Genomic DNA, 17996 nt, shown 5'->3' on the forward strand with positions numbered 1-17996 from the left:
TGGTAAACCAGGGGAAGCATTGTGTTAAATTCTACCTATTGTGATACATTTCTGCGGAAATCTCAAGACTTACCCTTTCCGTTTTTGGTCCGACTTCACGCCGCTTTTGGCTCCCCCCGGAGCGTATCTGGAGCAGGGTGGTGCGTGCCCGGAGCGATTAGGGAACCGCGCCGGAGTGATCCTGGATTGATGTTCGAGCAATTCGGGAGCATACCCTGATCGCTCAGGCTAGGATTACTGCACCCTGACAAGGGAGCCAAATAAAACGTACAAAGCCAAGCCTACAACGTTACCGACGAAATATGCATATATTATGCAGTCACGAGCTTACTAGTGTTTGTATTGTTTGTACCTGATTCTGGGTCCCTAAAACCCAATTTTGGGACCGCAGCTTTGGGTTTGGGTTTGTGGTCTTTTGGTTTTCGGCGATGTCTACCTGTAAGAATATGGCTGGTTGATAGATAGCTGAATTGATACTCTATTTAACAATGGCACGGCGAGCAACAGCTACCTTTGACACCATTTTGCGGATCAACACCTTCTAGAAAATTGTATAAAGAAAGCAGAAATTGATCCCATTATTTCTCTTAGCATGGGAGTAGCTTTAACGATTCACCTGTGGCGGGACGAGTACTCGCGGGGTCCATTCTCTTTTATCAATCTCAATAAGATACTAGTTGTACAGCAAACGCGTAAGAAACTAGACCTCGGCTTATTTAGTTTAGGCTAGAAGATGCCACAGAAACAAGTTCAGAAACACTTCATCATAAAGGCATAATTATGGCGTATATAACCTGCTAAACTCTGGCCGTCTGCAGCTAACACGGACACGGTAAACAGAGACCTCTCGTAACAGCTCCGTCACTAGCTGGACTCCAAAGCAAAGGTTTACCTATATATTATCAGTGAGGTACAATCACCTCATGTATATATATATATATATCTCTCTCTCTTTTGATCTTCGTAAACAATCGCCTCAACATCTTATCTCCCAATATTGCTATAACAGCACGTTGATTATCACTCAGTACCATCATGTGTCAGGATTGCGAGAAGAAGAGGAAGGCTCTACCTTCAACAAGAGCAATAGACAAGCCAGGTGCCACGTCAGAATCATCTCCAAGTAAAACTGGAGATAGTACTCCCCTCCAGCAAGTTCAAAAGGTCGAGGGTCTCACTATCAACAACTATGGCCATATATCTTTTTTCAATGATAAGCCTGTCATGGGCATCCCTAGCCCTCTCACCCTTAGTAACAAGGATATCACAGGAGAACGTGCACCATATGGTGCATTGGGCCAGTCCCCTAAGGCAACTGACAAGTACGGCAACCGCCTTGGTGGGACCACTGGATTTACGGATCAGACGGCTCATATTGGTATTGAAAACAAGCTACCGGTGGTATTGTCAAAAGTCACCCTCGAACACCATTACTCTGATTGGGGTTGGGAGAGCAAAACATGGGAAGGAGTTATTAACTCGACTGCGGCCGACTTCCATGCCCACTACCAGACTGGTAAGTTCCCATCAGACTTCAATGGAGCACAGCTAATACATGGTTAAGGATGGAACTCTTGGGACACCGACCACTGGAAATTGACCATATACTTCAAGGACGGGGCAGTGTTCCAGACAAGTGTAAAGGATTGTATGATGAGAGAACAAGACGATTTCCAACATGGGCCAATGTGGTTTCAAATCACTAGAAACATATTCAACATCAACCTTCGCAGTGTAAGCCATTGCAAATAGTGGAGCTTTTCTATTGGGGTTTATGAACTGAACTAACCCAAAGCTAAGGGCGCCCGTGAAACGACCATTGATAATGGTTCAGTGCCATATGAGACAGATGACGGGACTGCCTACTACAAATACACTGCATATTGCTTTGTTTGGGTAAGTCAACTCAACCATTGGGCTCTTCCTCAACCTCCAGACTCATCATATATTCCAGCTACACAATAAATTTCCTGTGGCCGCGATGGCGCATGTTTCTCATCAATATAGTTCTGATCCTGCGTTTCGCTCCAACTACAGTGGACCGACTGAGTCAGAAGGTATCTCACATCCCTGGATTGTCTACAGTAGTCCGTGGGGATACAGGGACTACTGGAATATTTCTGTACAGCTCGATGTCGTGGCCCCTACCAACAGCGATTATACACAAGGGAAACCTTTCACAAATAGAAAACAGGACAAAGAATGCGCTATTGGTCCTGAGGATGCTGGAAAGGATATTTATATCTCCATCTACCCTACTGGCTGGACCATCGGCATTCCGAGCGGTTCATGTGACGACAGCTGGATAACCCCATTAGGATACAACACAGTCGCATTCGTCAGAATAAAAAATAATTTCGTGCAAACCGTTCGCTACGTCATCCTAACTCATCAGTACGGTTCAGATCTGGCTTATACATATGAATATCCTTACATTCTTGAAGGCGAAGAATCCTCTCAGCTTAATATGGTGGAATACAACACTGGAGCGCTTCATCCAGGGTAAGTCGGGTCTTGGCCTTCCTTTCATTTCAAATATGATGATTTATATTAATACTGACTAGTTTCAGTCTTGACTACTGGACTGTCGATGTCTTTCTTGCGGATGAAATACACTACCAAAACAGTAAACCGGGCAAGGAATGCTACCTGGAAGAAGAAGATGCGAGGATCCTCACATTTGGCGTCAGTGAGGATAAATTCAATATCAACCTCCACTCTGGCTCTAGTTCATGTGACAACGGCATGAAAGCTCTTGGAGAAGTGGATGTACTGCTTGGTGCTAATCCCTACCAGCCTTACAATAAGAACTGTTACCTTGCGGCCCACAACGCCTTCGCAAATTATCCAGACGGCTTCATCGTCGCCAATCAGGCCCTCGGCATTCATAACCAGATGTGTGTGGGTGCCAGCACTCTCCTGCTTGACATCTGGGTATATGATGATGGTGTCTACCTGCTTCATGAGTGGGGCAAGCCTGTTGGATATGTCGCTAATAATCCATTTGCAACCGCTGTTCCGCTGCTCTCGGCCCTCAAGACAATCAATCAATATTTGAGCGTCTTCGAAGATAATGTCATAACTATCCTTATCGAAGATCATCTAGATGCTTCCCACCGCGATGATCTATGGTCAATCTTCCAGTCAGCTGAAGTCGCGGACAAGGTCTTCACGCCGTACCCTGCTCTGGAAACGGACATGGACTGGCCTACCCTGGCTGAGATGATATCTAGGGGCAAACGTCTTGTTGTCTTTAGCGACTACAACGGCCCTGACAAGGTCTTTCCATTCCAGTGGGATTACATGTCGGAGAACGTCTATGGGGATGAGAGCCTCGATCCGGAACAAGAAGAATGGATCACACTACGAAAGGAATCGAGACGAAGTCCATATGGTTCCAAAAATATGACGGCGATGAATCACTTTCCATGGATTCAGGTTGGACAAGAGCTGTTGCCCAACTGGTTTCCCCTCGTTACACATGCCAATACTCCAGAGTTCATTTGGCAACATGTGGAGGCTTTCCAACGCGGCTACAATATAACGCCAAACTGGTTGAATCTTGACTTTATAGACATTGGAGGTGGGATAACTAGCACCCGCAAGTGTAACGACGCTTTACATAAAAGGGGCATAACCGAGTCTGTCAAGATTGCCGCAGGACGTTTCATCTATAAAAAGGTTTTTGAACAACCCACCGCTGATGGTGAGCCCGCCATTGATGGTAAGCCTTGCTCCATTGATCATGAGCCCTCGCAGATTCACAAGGTCCGTAAACATGATAAGGTAAAGCGGGGTTCCGACGACAAACCAACTCAAATTGATTCAACGCAAGATGGTACAAAGGACAGACCTAAGAATGTCCAACCAAGAAGTGTCAAATATTCACACGGTTAGAAATATTCATACCGCAGCCGAAGCATTCAAATATTAGCTTTTTTTTCTTTTTCTTTTAATCAACAAGAAAGAAAGAAAAATGATATTAAAGAGCCGATGAATCAAGTTAAGTCCTATTTTTTTAACTCTCCCCCTCCCCCCTTTTCTTGGTCCGTAATAGGTAATTTGGGGTCGCTCGCAGAATAATGCTACATATAGTCATACGCTATTAGAAGGAGAGCCAGGCTTCAGAGACAATCCAAACCGGAAACTCTATCGTAACAACTCGTTCTCAGTCACCCATCATGTAATCCTCGTCCAACTTTTCATAGAGAGCAGACCGGCTATAGGCAAAGCCTCCTTGCAAATACCTCTGCATGGCAAAACCAACCGCACTCTCTCCATCTTCGTGTGTTTTACCCTCCAGTTATTGTCACTCTTATATCCCCTGCAGAAGCGGCATAACGCAAAATCAATCATGAAGACCTTGAAGTTTTTTTTTTTATCTTGCGCACGATAAGGTTCCTCGTTTTGACGCCCTTATTTATGATTCCCCGGTTGCAAGGAAGTTGGTGATTCAAATGGCATCCTCACATATGGATTGCCAAGTTCCTCTCGGGGCATGCTGATGCTGAGCAAGATTGGCCAAGTGGAAACCATTGATATTCTGGAGTAGATTTCCGGGCATATCAACGTGTTCGCTCAGTGATTCTTCCTGCATTTGACTTGAACAGGGAATGGTGATGCATGTCAGAAAGCGGGGAATGTCTTCTCCTTGGCGGTCTTTGAGGGCTTGGTGCGCCTCTACTTCGGTGCGATGAAGGCGGTGCATGAGATTATGGAGATCGGCTTCATAGCGAGGTGCAATCCATCCCTTTTGCTCTTCCTCCTCGCCATCCTCTTCCTCATGCTCTTCATCATCGCTATAGTCCACCCCGTCTTCATCATCATCACCTTCCCCGTCTTCGTCATCACTATCTTCTCCGCTGCTATCAGACTAACCGCAGTCCAGGAGGAGCTGATGATATCGCTGCTTAATATCCAAAGTCCAGGGATCAGCCTTCTCATCTGCTCTAGCTTGTGAGACAAAGCGTCGGTCGAAGACCTTCAATATCATATTGCCACTTAAACCCAAGGCTGGAGAGTTCAACTGAATGACCATCACGCATGCAAGAGTGAATGACTCAAAGACTTGAGTGATTCAAGCTTCTGCCATCTTGTCACTATAGGGAGCTCCTAATAGCAATACGACCTTTTTGCCAACCACATAGGGACATCTGGAAGGGAATGAATCAGTATGAGTAGAGTGGGTAAGAAGCATATCACTAACTTCAACCCTTCGAGGTTCATTTTGACTAGAGTATTAACGCGAAGAGATTCAGGTTGTCAGTGATTTGTTAGGAGAAAAATAAAAGTTGTCGCCTAAATGTCCAGCCCTACTGTTGCCCGGGACCTTGCTCTAGTCGTCTATACAATATTTACAAGGTCACTCCATAGACCCCAACATATTTGGCTTCCACTTGTTTATAGTGTGAGGCTGTTGAGCTGATGTTCCGCTTATTATCCTGTATACGACCATTGCAAACTAGCTGCTGAATTCACCTCTATTAGTGTAGTCTGCATTCTGTAAAATTCGCTTCTGGTTACAAGCCGCAACCTTAAAACGCCTGCTGAGCAATTGCCTTCTTCAAAATCTCTTTATTCTTGTAGAATTATCATCTTCGAGATCGGCTATGACGTTGCTGATGCCTGCTGGACAGAACCTAGTCACTGAACGCGAGGAGAAAAGCATATGTTACTCTGCCACCGTTTATTTATGTCCCATCACCTTGTTGCAACTATATTTCAAATGAGTTGCAGGATACCTATTTCGGTACACTGGCATTGAGTGCCTATGATGTATCCACAGTCTGGGGCCAGGGAACAAATGCCACAAATCAGAACCACACCCTAGATTTAAACCTCATTCACCAACCGAAGGCAGCTCTGAAAGTAGGCGCAAGAAAGGCGATGAGCAAGAGAGTACCCGAGACTAAAATCATGATATGCATCCTGTGATGAAGATGTTGTCGATATCAAGACATGCAGAGACTGCATTATCAATGCAGTTCCCAGCGGGAGATTTTTTTTTTTTTTGTGTGTGTCTACAAGCTCCCGATGGCTCATAAAGAGGATCACAGGTCTTGCAGTGCAAGTTTACACTGCAGGCACAGAAACCACACAGGCATTATTCCAACGCGAATATGAAAAGTCGGTGTCCAACCAGGACCTTTTCACGTAAATCACTACTGCGGAGAGCGAAAGTTTTACACTCCCTAAGAACTCAGGGATAGTAAATGCAGGTAAGTACTTAGGGATCTAGAAAGCTGCCTTTCATGACCGGCTCAATGATGACTGGATAATAACCCGACAACTTCGGCTGTCACTAAGAGGAAAACTGGAAGAAATCTAATGGCGACAAGTCTGCAGTGGAAAGACCTATTGGGGTGAGACAATGCTCACCTTTAAGAAGCACGGGAGAGTTTGAATGCAAGACATTGCGAAGGTCCCAATCCAGGAGACATTTTCGGAAGAAAAGTCCATCTCGCTTACAATTGGCGCACTGGCCATTCTCACTCCTACAGGAAATCTTCTGCTTGCAATAGCGTACATAGACCTGATCAGCGGAAGCCATAACTGTTGATCCTCAAAGAATCCCTGCAGGTTCTCCACAAGATTCACTGGCCCGTCCATCGCGCTCAAATCCATGCAGCCCGATTCTCCTGCGCAAAAACATCAAAGCTCTTTGGAGGCCGACCCGTCACTTTCTCCACCTCATCATTGAGATGAGTCTCAAATCCAGTCGCGGCGGCCGTTTCAAGGTTGGTCAGAAATCGCGCATAATATTCCGACACCCCGGCACTCACGAGGCCTTGGTACCGATCCTCCCCGGAAAGACTGACGTGCTGGATTTCCCGGCCGAGTGCCGCGCTAAGCTTCTGTGCGATCTCGTCATAGGTTAGAAGCTCGGGGCCCAGGACCCGGTGGTCGCAGTCGTGGGATTCGATGTCTGTGACGGCCCGGTAGGCTACGGCTGCGATGTCCGTGGCGCTCACGAAGGGGATTTTGCCCTCGCCGCAGGCTGTGAAGATCTGATTTTGGAAAAGATGAGGTAGAATGGTTCAGCAATTGATGGAGTCTTGAAAATAGTAGAAATACATGTTTGGTGATTAATGGAAGTATTGGTATTTATATTTCGCAACTGGTTTAAGACTAAATACAGCAAAAGTTTGCGTCGAGCATAGATATCCTGTAATTTGGGTGCAGCGACTGGCTGGGTTTGGCGATACGCCAGCTGCACGCCAGTGGAATCACCATCACTGGCTAATGTATTTTGCCGACAGCCTAGGATGAGAATCAACAAAGTGTTGAAACACCATACGAGGAGCATTTGTTAAGTCACGGCGAGGGCGCAAAAACCAGGCTACAATTGTTCTCTTTGGTTGAGCGAATCAGCGAGCCATTTCTATGATATCATTTCAGCTGGCGGCAAGAACTAAATTCTCATTCGCTATTAGGAATAAGGAGTTAGGCCAATTCCTTTCTAATTAGCGCCTGAAACAGCAGCGCACGTCCACTAGAGCCCGGCCTAGCCTGATAGCATAGGCCTTCCGTTAGACACAGTCTGGATCCGATTGGGCATAGCATCTGTAGAACGACTGTGCCGCAGTGGATTTTAGTGCCAAAGTATAGGATATCGTCTTACATCCATTCATGCTGTCTCTGTAATGTTGGAAGTGTGCCGGGCTAACCCTTGCCTGAATTGGTCGACATCAATATCTAAAGAAGTTTTGGCGTTAGTGTCTCCACCTTCCGGCCGGTTCCAGACGGATCACCAACTACGCCGTGTTCCTGGCACAGTGGTTTGGCAAATCAATAGACCGTCCTAATCGCTGTGGGTGGCTCGGATAGAATGCTATTACGACAATCAAATTAAGGCAAGGCGAATGACTTTTAAGACCAGAGCGTAGATCCTGTGGAATATGTTATGTACAGAAACACCACACCAATCGATCTCATTACATCGGTCCACTTCATCCGCAAATAATTGTCTCATCAGGTTGCCCCCATTTAGCCGCGTCAACGCAAGTCCGCCCTGGGGGAGTCTAATACCTCCTGATCAGATCATGAGAAACACCAAGTTCTTAACAGTCAATACTGGACGTATTATCCAAAAGTTGTAGCCAGAACCTGATACCACTCGTATGATCTGCCTTTTGTCAGATAAATTTGTCGAGCCAATTTCATCAAGTCCAAGGCATAATATGAAATCCTTCTCTTCCTGATCCGTAAGCAGTGTATTGGGCAGCAAGGCTGAGCTTGATAAGCACGGTTATGCGGCAAGGCTACAGGGAAGGCTAACCTCTGTATCTTGACATATCAGCTTTGGGAATCTAATGTGCTCGTGCTATCAAAGCCTTACATTGTAAAATTCATAAATTGGACTTTCGTCAGCAGCTATCTCTCGGGCTTAATACTTTGCCATTGCTATAATCAACACAAAGGAAACTAGAACCTTCTATTTGGAGTTTACTACCCCTCGCGGACAAAATGGGAGATGTTCGTCAGCCTGCCCCGGTCTTGTTACGACCAGGGCATACTGACCCTGATCAGCAGCGCAGTTCCAGCCGTGTCGTCAATGTGCCGTGGATAAATAAAGTCTTTTCACGCCAAAAGTCGGAACCCAGTCCATTGCCGTTGGCTCATGTTAATCAAGACTCTTCATTTCCTGAAAACATAAGACCAGGCCACTCATCACAAACACTACAGAACAACAATGTTGGATTTCAAGATTCAGTCCCAAATCGATACAGAAACAAACCTGATATCAATGATCGAGACGAAAACCCAAGGCAACCCATATCGAACTACTCGTCGCTACTGAGCATAACCGATTCTCGACAAACAGCTCATACTCGTCCAAAAGAAGATATGGCAAAAACACTGAAGCCGATGCTTGACAAGGATGCTTCCTCAATACTCATCTGTTGGGGTGAAAAGGAGCGTTGTCACATTGTTCCAGTGATAATCGCTAATTCTGCTGATGAGGTTACAGCATGGCGGGAAATTTCCCGGGCATTCTATGCATTTAAGGGGAGCTGGAGAAGATATATACCGGCATTTGGTGTGAAGCAAGTGGATGTTGTTGAGGTTCGTTGCTAATGACCTTCAAATTTGGAGGTTGGTATGGTTCTGACAGATGCCAAAGATCTCAATCGCAGGGAGGAAACTGGAGATGAACAATCGATCAACAAGCAACATTGAATACTATCCAATGGGTTCCAGAACACGCAGGAGTAGAAGAAAATGAAAAAGCAGACCAGGTGGCAAAACAGGCAGCTGGCAGGCCTCCAGGAAGGGGTCCAAAAGAGATCTCTCTGGCTTTTGCCTGTAGAGCCCGGACAGAGGCCATTACAGCACAGAAGCAGAGATGGCTTGTTAAAGAGCTCAACAAGCGATCCCAACAAGGTCAGCGAACCTACAGACCACAGAAGAACTGGCGGCTTGACCCTGCAACGGCAATGGCTCCCAAGCACCTAGCAAGCCGCTATTTCCAACTGAAGTCGGGACATGCAGCTATAGGAGCATATCTACATCGGATCCGGGTCCAAGAGGGTGCAACCTGTGGGGGATGTGGTATATCAAGGGAAACAACACACCATCTTCTCTTTGAATGTCGGGAATGGCGACACCAACGAAACAGGCTCTACAAGGACCTGGAGACAGACGGAGTTATGAGACCCACTACGGCAGAAGAATATCCACAAGGACGACTCCTAGGAGAGCCCAAAGCTATAAGGGCACTGCTACAATTCCTAGCCAGTACCAGTGTAGCTCTACCCCGAGCGCACCTACAGCGGATGGCGGAAAGGGCCCGAAGAGATGACGAATGGGGACTGGAAGCATTGGAGGAGGCAGTTAGAACAGGAGAGGGGTAGCAGGAAGGATGGCCTAAGCTGAGAGTCAGCCTAGGCTACACCCATCCTGCTCCGGAACACAAGGAGAGCACTCTGCTCGAAAGCCCTGCGCATACAGGCGGTTTGGGGCGAGGAAAAGGATCAGAGAGGTTATAAAAGGGGGTGTTGCCCCAGGAGCTTATAGGGACAAGAGACTGTAGAACAGCTGCTGGCCTCGAGTCCATGAATCATGGTCTGTCATAGCTCTAGGGCTCGGTATGGACAATAAACTTGATTAAATAATAATAATAATACAAAAAGAGTCTGGCATTAACGCACAATAGTGCCACAGCACAGTTCCATTTGATATCTCACCATACCCCATTCTTTGCCGTCTATCACGGCTCGGTAGCTGGTAGATAAAACGAATGATATTCATATCTAAACTAACTAGTACCCATCGACGAGAATATCAAATCTGAAGAAAAGAAGAAAAAGAGGAAAGCCTATTTACATGAAAGATCTATAGGGGTGTGGCATCGCTAAGCGGCCGTTTGTTCAGATTACTTGCATGGCATCATTTGCCATGTTGATGATGTTTGTCGACAAAAAGCACTGCGCTGAGCTGAGCCCTGACCGTCCAGGCTTGCAATAACTAGCTTGATACTAGTCTGTGCCATCCTCTTTTCTCACCTTATAGCCCCATGGGGCCTAGTCATTTGATCAGCGTGGCTGACCTTCTTGTATTCGAACGCGTTTAATAATGGCAAGACAGTGCCGGCGCAGGTCAGAACTTCTTGGCAATGTAGCGCCGGCAAGTAGAATAGCGGACAGGACAGTGAAAGAGCATATAGGCAGCATGGTGCTAACGCGTCTTTTTCACAGGCGAATCGACACGAGTTGAGTAGTCAACATGTGGTTTAAGCAGGCCAAGTCAGACAGCATAACAAGGCCGAGGGGGCCCCAGCCATCTCCATTCGTATGAATCACATTTTGAAGCATTTAGCAGTACGATATCAACATGTCTTTTGTAGCAGGCAGATCAGGCACGGGGTACGTAGTCATATTGCAAACATATCGGCACAGCCAGTTGTCGGCAGGTAGGCAATATGATACCAGCAGGTTTATTCAAAAGACTTCAGGAACAGATTATCTCTTCGCCGAGCCCGTTATTGGTATATTGATTTTGGGCTGTTAGTGACGTTTCCAGACAATTCTTATTCTTCATGCCATTCGGACTGCCGTGGATCACATGTAATCACTATATAGCATACAAAGGACAACGCACACCAGCGAATTCATCATGTTACACGCCATCGGGTACTGATCACTGATGTGCGTGTACTGCTCGATCTCATTCACGACAAAGAGAAACACGAAAGCGAATATGAAAATTTTGATGAATTTCTGAACATACTGGCGCCACCACGTTTGGATGTGGGACCAGAGGACTTCTCCATGGTGCTAGTTGGGTTGGTCGAGTGAAATGAAGGTAGAGGATCAACAAAAAAAAATGCACAAGAGAATCAAAGAGCAATAAGGATAAGAGTATTGTAGAACTGGAATACTCAACAATTCAGCTGGACACAGGGGCATTATATAGCCCAGGCATCTCGATGGCCCTCCACCCTCCATATGGAACAACCAATAACAATTGGACATGATTCGCCCAGGGATATTGCCACAACCGAATCACATCAAACAGAAAAAACATACCAAACATGCCAAATAGAGACGGCAACAAGAAGTACTCGCTGAATTAGCATATGCAGAATCTGCATACACAGTCAACCCTTCTCTCCCCTTTGCACTGAACGTCAACCCATATGCCATAGTGGCCTTTGGATATCGGAGTATGTGTTTGGCAGCTCCAAGATGAACTCGGCGCGGTTCAGCAAGACATTGAGACAATTGATTGACTACCACAGGCTTCATATTGATGATTGATGGGACACCGATTACCTGGACAAGCCGGAAACAGTCAGTTACTGCACAGAGTACGACTGAAGCTGAGTATATGGCAGCTTCAGAGGCTGCTAAACAAGTTATTTGGACACGCCACTTCCTATATGCAATAGGGAAGGCATCCATTTATGGTAGCACGCCTACTACCATATATGAAGACAATCGGGGAGCTATCAATCTAGCTGACAATCCGACTGATCACCCAAAGACTAAACATATCGCAGTGCGCTACCATGCCATACGGGATCATATAGGCAATGGTGAAGTCCGCCTTGAGCATCTGCCCACAGATCAGATGATTGCTGATGCTTTAACGAAGGCAAGCCATCGTGATGCCCAAGGGCGATTTGTCAAAAGAATGGGCATGGATTAAAAGGGAGAATTCGGAGAAGTTTCAACACAAATGCAAGTGGAAGTATGCGTCCAACCGCTGCTTATCAGATTGCCAAACTGCTATTTGATTGACTTATGTTTGCAGCGATTGTACGAAGGGGAGTGATGAAAGCTGAATAAAGACCGGTTGGATAAATAGTCGGCCCGAGTGACGAGGTCACTATACATATATATATAGTCGACCGGCTCATACATGTCGAAGATTAAGCACTCATTCTATTATCAAGGTGTCTATAGGTTTCAATATCATATCCTTCTGGTTAAATAAGACTCTTTGCCACATAGCCTCGTGCAGTCCGGATTATCGACTCCCCGATTCCCCGATTCCTGAGCTAGCTGCTCGTTTCACTGAAACGCCGTGTGGAAATGACGCCGTAAACGGCCTCACTGGCGGTCATTTTCGGCGTCGATTTCACAGGTACTCACATTCTAGTTGTAATACTCACGTCAGCACGGTTGATCCCAAATCTTTACACCAACATACAGCCACTATGGGGTTCTTCTATTCGCAATTCTTCATCAAACCGGAGTATCCGACCCAATCCTTTACAGGTCAAACAGTCATCATCACCGGAGCCAATGTTGGCCTCGGCCTCGAGGCCGCAAGGCACGTCGTCCGCCTGCAAGCGGCCCAGGTGATTCTCGCCGTCCGGAACCCGGCCACCGGAGAAGCGGCAAAGCGATCAATTGAGCAAAGTACGGGCCGACCCGGCGTGTGCCAGGTTTGGCACTTGGATCTTGCATCCTTTGACTCGGTGCAGAGCTTCGCGGAACGCGTTGCCCGGTTGCCGCGAGTTGACTCTGTCGTGGCTAACGCCGGTATCGCTACGCCGACGTTCAAAGTCGTCGAAGGCCATGAACAGACTATCACCGTTAATGTGATTAGTACTATGCTTTTGGCTTTGCTCCTCCTCCCGAAACTACGCGAGACAGCCGAACAGCATCCGGATGAGAGCATGCCGCGGCTTACAGTTGTTGTGAGCGAGACTCACGCCTGGACCCCGTTCCCCGAGTGGAAGTGCAGCAACACGTTTCAAGCTCTCAAAGATAAAAGTACCGCGGATATGGAGAACCGATATGCGACGTCTAAACTAATGGAAATTCTTCTCCTGCGGGAGATGGCCGGCCGGATGTCAGGCTCCGGCGTTATCATTAACATGGTGAACCCCGGATTGTGCCACTCGAAACTGGCGCGCGAGATTGGCTGGGGATTCTGGATGTTTAAGCAACTCGTCGCTCGGTCGACGGAGGTCGGGAGTCGTACTTTGGTTGCTGGGGCTAGCGCTGGGCGTAACAGTCATGGGATGTACATGACCGATGGCCGAATCGCGAATGAAGCCTTGTCGACTTTTGTGCGCAGCTTGGAGGGTGAGCAGGCGCAGGAGAAGCTTTGGTCGGAGATTGCCGAAATATTGGAGGATATTCATCCTGGTGTCATGCAGAAGGTTTAGTCTGTAGATTTTTATATTTGATGAAGCTCTTTGTTAAAAGGAGGTCGATAATCCGTTGGCAAAGGCTTCTCACAACGGACTTCCAATGAGTAACGCATTGAATTCCAAACTGGAAAAAGACAGATCAACCCCCGTCAATCCACCGTTGATGAGTATGTCCAGACCTTCAACCAGGGATTTTATGCTCCTGCCCCTCTAGATAGGGCAGGCCACGATGTGGTGCTCATTACCGGCGGCACCGGTAGCCTAAAATTGCATCTGGTGGCTCGCTTTGCTTCCCTTGCCAACACTCAGACAGTGATCTATCTCAATTCGCTCCAATGGCATAAACCCAGATCTTCAGAAGCAAGCCCTCGAATAGCTTGATATGTAGGGCTCAATTCGATATATATATCGACCCCGTACTCCTGTAACAATGAATGGATACTCCGTACAGAATTTGCAGGGTAAATCTCATAGGCAGCCATAGGGAGACATGAGATACTGTTTTCCAAAAACTTGGTCGAATTCCCAAATCATGAACGAGATGGAAATCACGTGACGTTTTCCGAATGGAGTCATCGAGCTTCGCCGCAGATCAAAGCTTCATTCAAGAACCGTTTCTTTCACAGCTTCTTGTCTTCGCAGAGGCCCCGTACGGAAATCCTGAAGCGGACTCCTGGGGACTGTGATGCCACCACAATGAAATGCTAGCTCGACTTCCTCGACATCGAGAACCGCGTCTGTCTACTTATTTGACCTCACTGACCGCAGTTCCTCGACATCAACCACCATGAATCCCATAGACGCAACGGAGCACTACGAAACCAGTGCTCACGGTACCTCTTCCCTACTCCGTTTATTCCTCACTCGTTTTTTGCGATCATACTAACAGTATACAGACCCCGCCCCCTCCCTCCTAACCATCATCCTCGACACAAACCCGCACGCCTGGTCCCTCCTCGAATCCTCCCTCCCCTTCTCCCAAGCTGTCGCCAACATCCTCGTCTTCTTAAACGCGCATTTGGCCTGCAACTATGCCAACGAAGTCGCCGTCGTCGCATCACATAATCACCAAGCGTCGTGGCTCTATCCGACAGAGACACACCGTGGCAAAGGCACGGATACGGACGGGGATGTTTCCATGAACCAGAACAACGGGCAAGATGGACAAGCGCCGAACGGCCAGGTAAACAAATACGAACCCTTCCGCGTCGTCGAGGAACAAGTTACCCGAAATCTGCGCCAGCTTCTCGACTCAACGCCCGCCTCCACGCTTACAAGTACGACATCGACGATGATGGCCGGCGCGCTAACGCTCGCCCTCTCGCACATCAACCGTCGCGCAATAGCCTGGTCCGAAGCACACGGTGGTGCGGGGGACGCCTCGCGCGCTTCCGGCGACGCAACGACAATGGGATACAGCGGGAGCAAGGAAACGGGACCCGAGGGCGAACTACAATCCCGGATACTAGTCGTGAGCGTGAGCAGTTCGACGGATTCTGCGCATCAGTACATTCCCATTATGAATGGGATATTTGCGTGTCAGAGGTTGAGGATTCCAATTGATGTGTGCAAGTTGAGTGGGGATGCGGTGTTTTTGCAGCAGGCATCAGATGCTACGAGGGGGGTTTACATGGCACTCTCGGAACCGAGGGGGTTGCTGCAATATTTGATGATGGCATTTTTGCCGGATCAGAGGTCGAGGAAACATCTTGTGCTGCCTACGCGTGTTGATGTGGATTTTCGGGCTGCTTGTTTCTGTCATCGACGCGTGGTGGATGTTGGTTTTGTTTGCTCGATCTGTCTGAGTATCTTTTGCGAACCTCCGGAAAATGGTGACTGTTTGACCTGCGGTACACATCTCGAAATGGGCGACTACGGCGCAAAACCGGCCGTCGTGGCTCGCAAGAAGAAAAAGAAAAAGGCCCGTCCAAACGGGACGGCGGCTACACCAACTCCCACGCCAACACCAGGTCCTTGACCTGTTCGCATTCGCATTGCGGACAGTATTCTATACGAAGATCAGTCTGGTCACTAAAGTCACTGAACAGGTCATCGCATGGATAAAAATAATATTCAAAGTGTTTACTAGGGATCTGAATCAGGCTCATTAAAGCAGAAACACCCAAGAATCGCTTAGACGTGTCCAAGTCCAACTCTGAAAGTCATCCGAGAGAAATATCCACACCACCGTGACTGACCAAGCCTTGGAACATGCACGCACATTAATTTGCCATGTCAGCTGTTTCAGGTCCTCAATAACTCGCGAAGGATAGCACACGATACAGGGATTCGAGACGCAGACCAAGACATCTATAGATAATATCCATATTAGCCAACAATGGAAACAAAAGAATATAATAGAAACGTACCACTGCGAACTCGACCCTGTCCTAGAACTAGCAACTTTGTGTCTAAGAGAGCCGAGTTAATACTCTAGCTGGTATAATAAAGTGATCGTAGCAATTACCTCTTCCGCCGACAAACACGGCCACCCTGAGCGACATTGCCATGTCCCTTGTTATTGCGTGACATGACTGATACGGGCTTCCTATCCTCGCTGTTCATCGAAGCAAGAGCCTATAGCTGTTAGTTTGGTAGTAGCGATCGTGAGAGCAGGCTGAACTTACGAAAGACTCAGTGTTATGGCCAAAGAAGAGGTAAATCCCGTCGACTGTTTTCTTAACCGCCATAATGCCGATCGCTCCTTCGCAATGGCTGCGTTTCACGCCGGGGTGTCCTGGACCCAATCAGTCATGCTGTACCAGCAGTCACAAAAAAAAAAAAAAAAAGGAATACCAAGAAAGTCCGTCACGATAGATCCCTTCAAAGCCTCATCTTCAGTGACCTCCTCGAACAGACCATCCGAACACTTCCGCTGACTGTAGTAGATCCGCAATGCACAGGTGTTCGCTGCCATAGTTGTCGCAATGTGCTCGCCGGTTCCTGAGGTGACGGTAGCAACTTGTGCCTTGTCGGGATCACTGGGATCCGCAGGGATCACAGCGGTGCCTATACCCAATAGTGCAGCAGGGCCAACTCGACCAGGATGTTTCATGCCAATGCCTCCTGAAGACGACCCTGCCGCAATATTTCCAAAACTGTCGACTGCTATTGCCCCTACCGTATCGGAGACGTCATCTGCATCATCACCGCTGCGCAAATCTGGAGTGGGAAAGTCTGGAGTATCCATATCCATAGATTGTTGGAGTTGCGCACTACTGGCTTCGTCAACAACGGTATCTTGGACTTGGTTTTGGATAGGAGCAGCGGAGAACCCCGGGAAGCTTGCTTGATCAGCATTAGAGGTCACAGGAGTCGCTATACTTGAAGGCGTAGTGAGCAATTGGGCCGGATTGTATTGTAGCGGCTGACGAATATGTCGATCATTGAGGTTCTGTTGCGCCCCGGCTTTCTTCTTTGCAACCATATCCGCGTGTCGCAGTTCACAGCTCCAGCGTTTCCATCGTTGTTTTGCTCCTTCTGCGATGAGGGCGTCATGGGGGAGAACGGGCAGTCGATTTTCGTATGCGAAATCAGTCGCTCCTGATCCAACGAGGAAGTTCGGGGGTACTCTGTGCAAGGACAGCGGGTTTGACGAGGTGTCGAGAATAACACGCGCAAGGGAGATTGGGTTTTTGACGTCTGCCAATACAAAAGTGAGACCGGAGCGCTGACTGGGGATGAGACGAGACTCACGAGAAACTGCCCCAGCTGCACCGCTTCTCCCCTCGTGGTCAATGATGGCTGCGTCGCATTCGACCTTCCCATCTAAAGTGAGGTTGCTGCCGTAACCCGCATTGGTGATTTCCGAGTCCTCCAGCAACATGATAGCAAGTTCAACTGCGTCCACAGCAGACCCACCGTTCTTTAGCAGGGCCATTGCTGCTTTTGCAGCGCTACTGGCGGTTAGAAAGCTTCATGGGGCAAATCGCGGATGGGATAGCACTCACTTCTCGCAGGCCTCTAGGTGGGATCTCTCATTGTGGTGACTGTGGTAACCGGCTCCAGCGTGGACGAAGATGGCAGAGATATCACCACCCTTCCGTGGACGACTCATGGCGACTGCTGGCGGGTAGAGAAGACGAAGCGGCCGTCTGGGATGGAGTGGTTGTAGGGTATAGTCGAGGACGGAGCGTGGTCTCGACGTGAGAAGGAGTGAGGACGGGTATCATTCACTGTGACAGAATAGACTTCATTGGTATGTGGCTGGACTGGCCAGACAGGGAGCGAGGAGAGAGGATAAGCGAAGGGTTCTGAAAGAGGGTGCCAGAGAGTAAAAGAAGAAGACCAGAATCCCAAGGACTGAACGAAGAATAGAGATAGAAATAACTCTAAAAAGAGAGTGCAGATACTAGATGATGGTATTATACAGAAGGACTGGTTAAGGAGA

General features: G+C 47.9%; 6 protein-coding genes across 6 annotated transcripts; 4 read left to right on the forward strand and 2 right to left on the reverse strand.

Annotated features, from left to right (window-relative positions):
• Positions 1-1035: 1035 nt before the first annotated feature.
• ACHE_41157S (uncharacterized protein) lies at positions 1036-4960 on the forward strand (the record flags this gene model as incomplete). Its single annotated transcript, XM_043279436.1, has 6 exons — positions 1036-1516; positions 1565-1734; positions 1801-1896; positions 1955-2502; positions 2571-3724; positions 4611-4960. 6 exons carry the CDS (start codon positions 1036-1038, stop codon positions 4958-4960), a joined length of 2799 nt encoding a protein of 932 aa, XP_043137115.1.
• Positions 4961-6614: 1654 nt separating this feature from the next.
• ACHE_41158A (uncharacterized protein) lies at positions 6615-7306 on the reverse strand (the record flags this gene model as incomplete). The annotated part of the gene is made up of 2 exons (XM_043279437.1): positions 6615-7007; positions 7130-7306. The coding sequence occupies 2 exons, from the start codon at positions 7304-7306 to the stop codon at positions 6615-6617; spliced, it is 570 nt and encodes a 189-aa protein (XP_043137116.1).
• Positions 7307-8466: 1160 nt separating this feature from the next.
• Positions 8467-9226, forward strand: ACHE_41159S (uncharacterized protein; the record flags this gene model as incomplete). The annotated part of the gene is made up of 2 exons (XM_043279438.1): positions 8467-9066; positions 9125-9226. The coding sequence occupies 2 exons, from the start codon at positions 8467-8469 to the stop codon at positions 9224-9226; spliced, it is 702 nt and encodes a 233-aa protein (XP_043137117.1).
• A 3435-nt stretch (positions 9227-12661) lies between these two features.
• ACHE_41160S (uncharacterized protein) lies at positions 12662-13621 on the forward strand (the record flags this gene model as incomplete). The annotated part of the gene is made up of 1 exon (XM_043279439.1): positions 12662-13621. The coding sequence occupies one exon, from the start codon at positions 12662-12664 to the stop codon at positions 13619-13621; it is 960 nt and encodes a 319-aa protein (XP_043137118.1).
• Positions 13622-14393: 772 nt separating this feature from the next.
• TFB4 (TFIIH/NER complex subunit TFB4) lies at positions 14394-15584 on the forward strand (the record flags this gene model as incomplete). Its single annotated transcript, XM_043279440.1, has 2 exons — positions 14394-14439; positions 14503-15584. 2 exons carry the CDS (start codon positions 14394-14396, stop codon positions 15582-15584), a joined length of 1128 nt encoding a protein of 375 aa, XP_043137119.1.
• A 331-nt stretch (positions 15585-15915) lies between these two features.
• ACHE_41162A (threonine aspartase 1) lies at positions 15916-17663 on the reverse strand (the record flags this gene model as incomplete). The annotated part of the gene is made up of 7 exons (XM_043279441.1): position 15916; positions 15976-16017; positions 16074-16183; positions 16234-16343; positions 16403-17248; positions 17303-17502; positions 17557-17663. Coding segments are annotated over 7 exons (1416 nt in total).
• Between the last annotated feature and the right edge of the window lie 333 nt (positions 17664-17996).

The sequence above is a fragment of the Aspergillus chevalieri genome, chromosome 4 (genome assembly GCF_016861735.1).
Source record: "Aspergillus chevalieri M1 DNA, chromosome 4, nearly complete sequence".
NCBI classification, from domain to species: domain Eukaryota; kingdom Fungi; phylum Ascomycota; class Eurotiomycetes; order Eurotiales; family Aspergillaceae; genus Aspergillus; species Aspergillus chevalieri.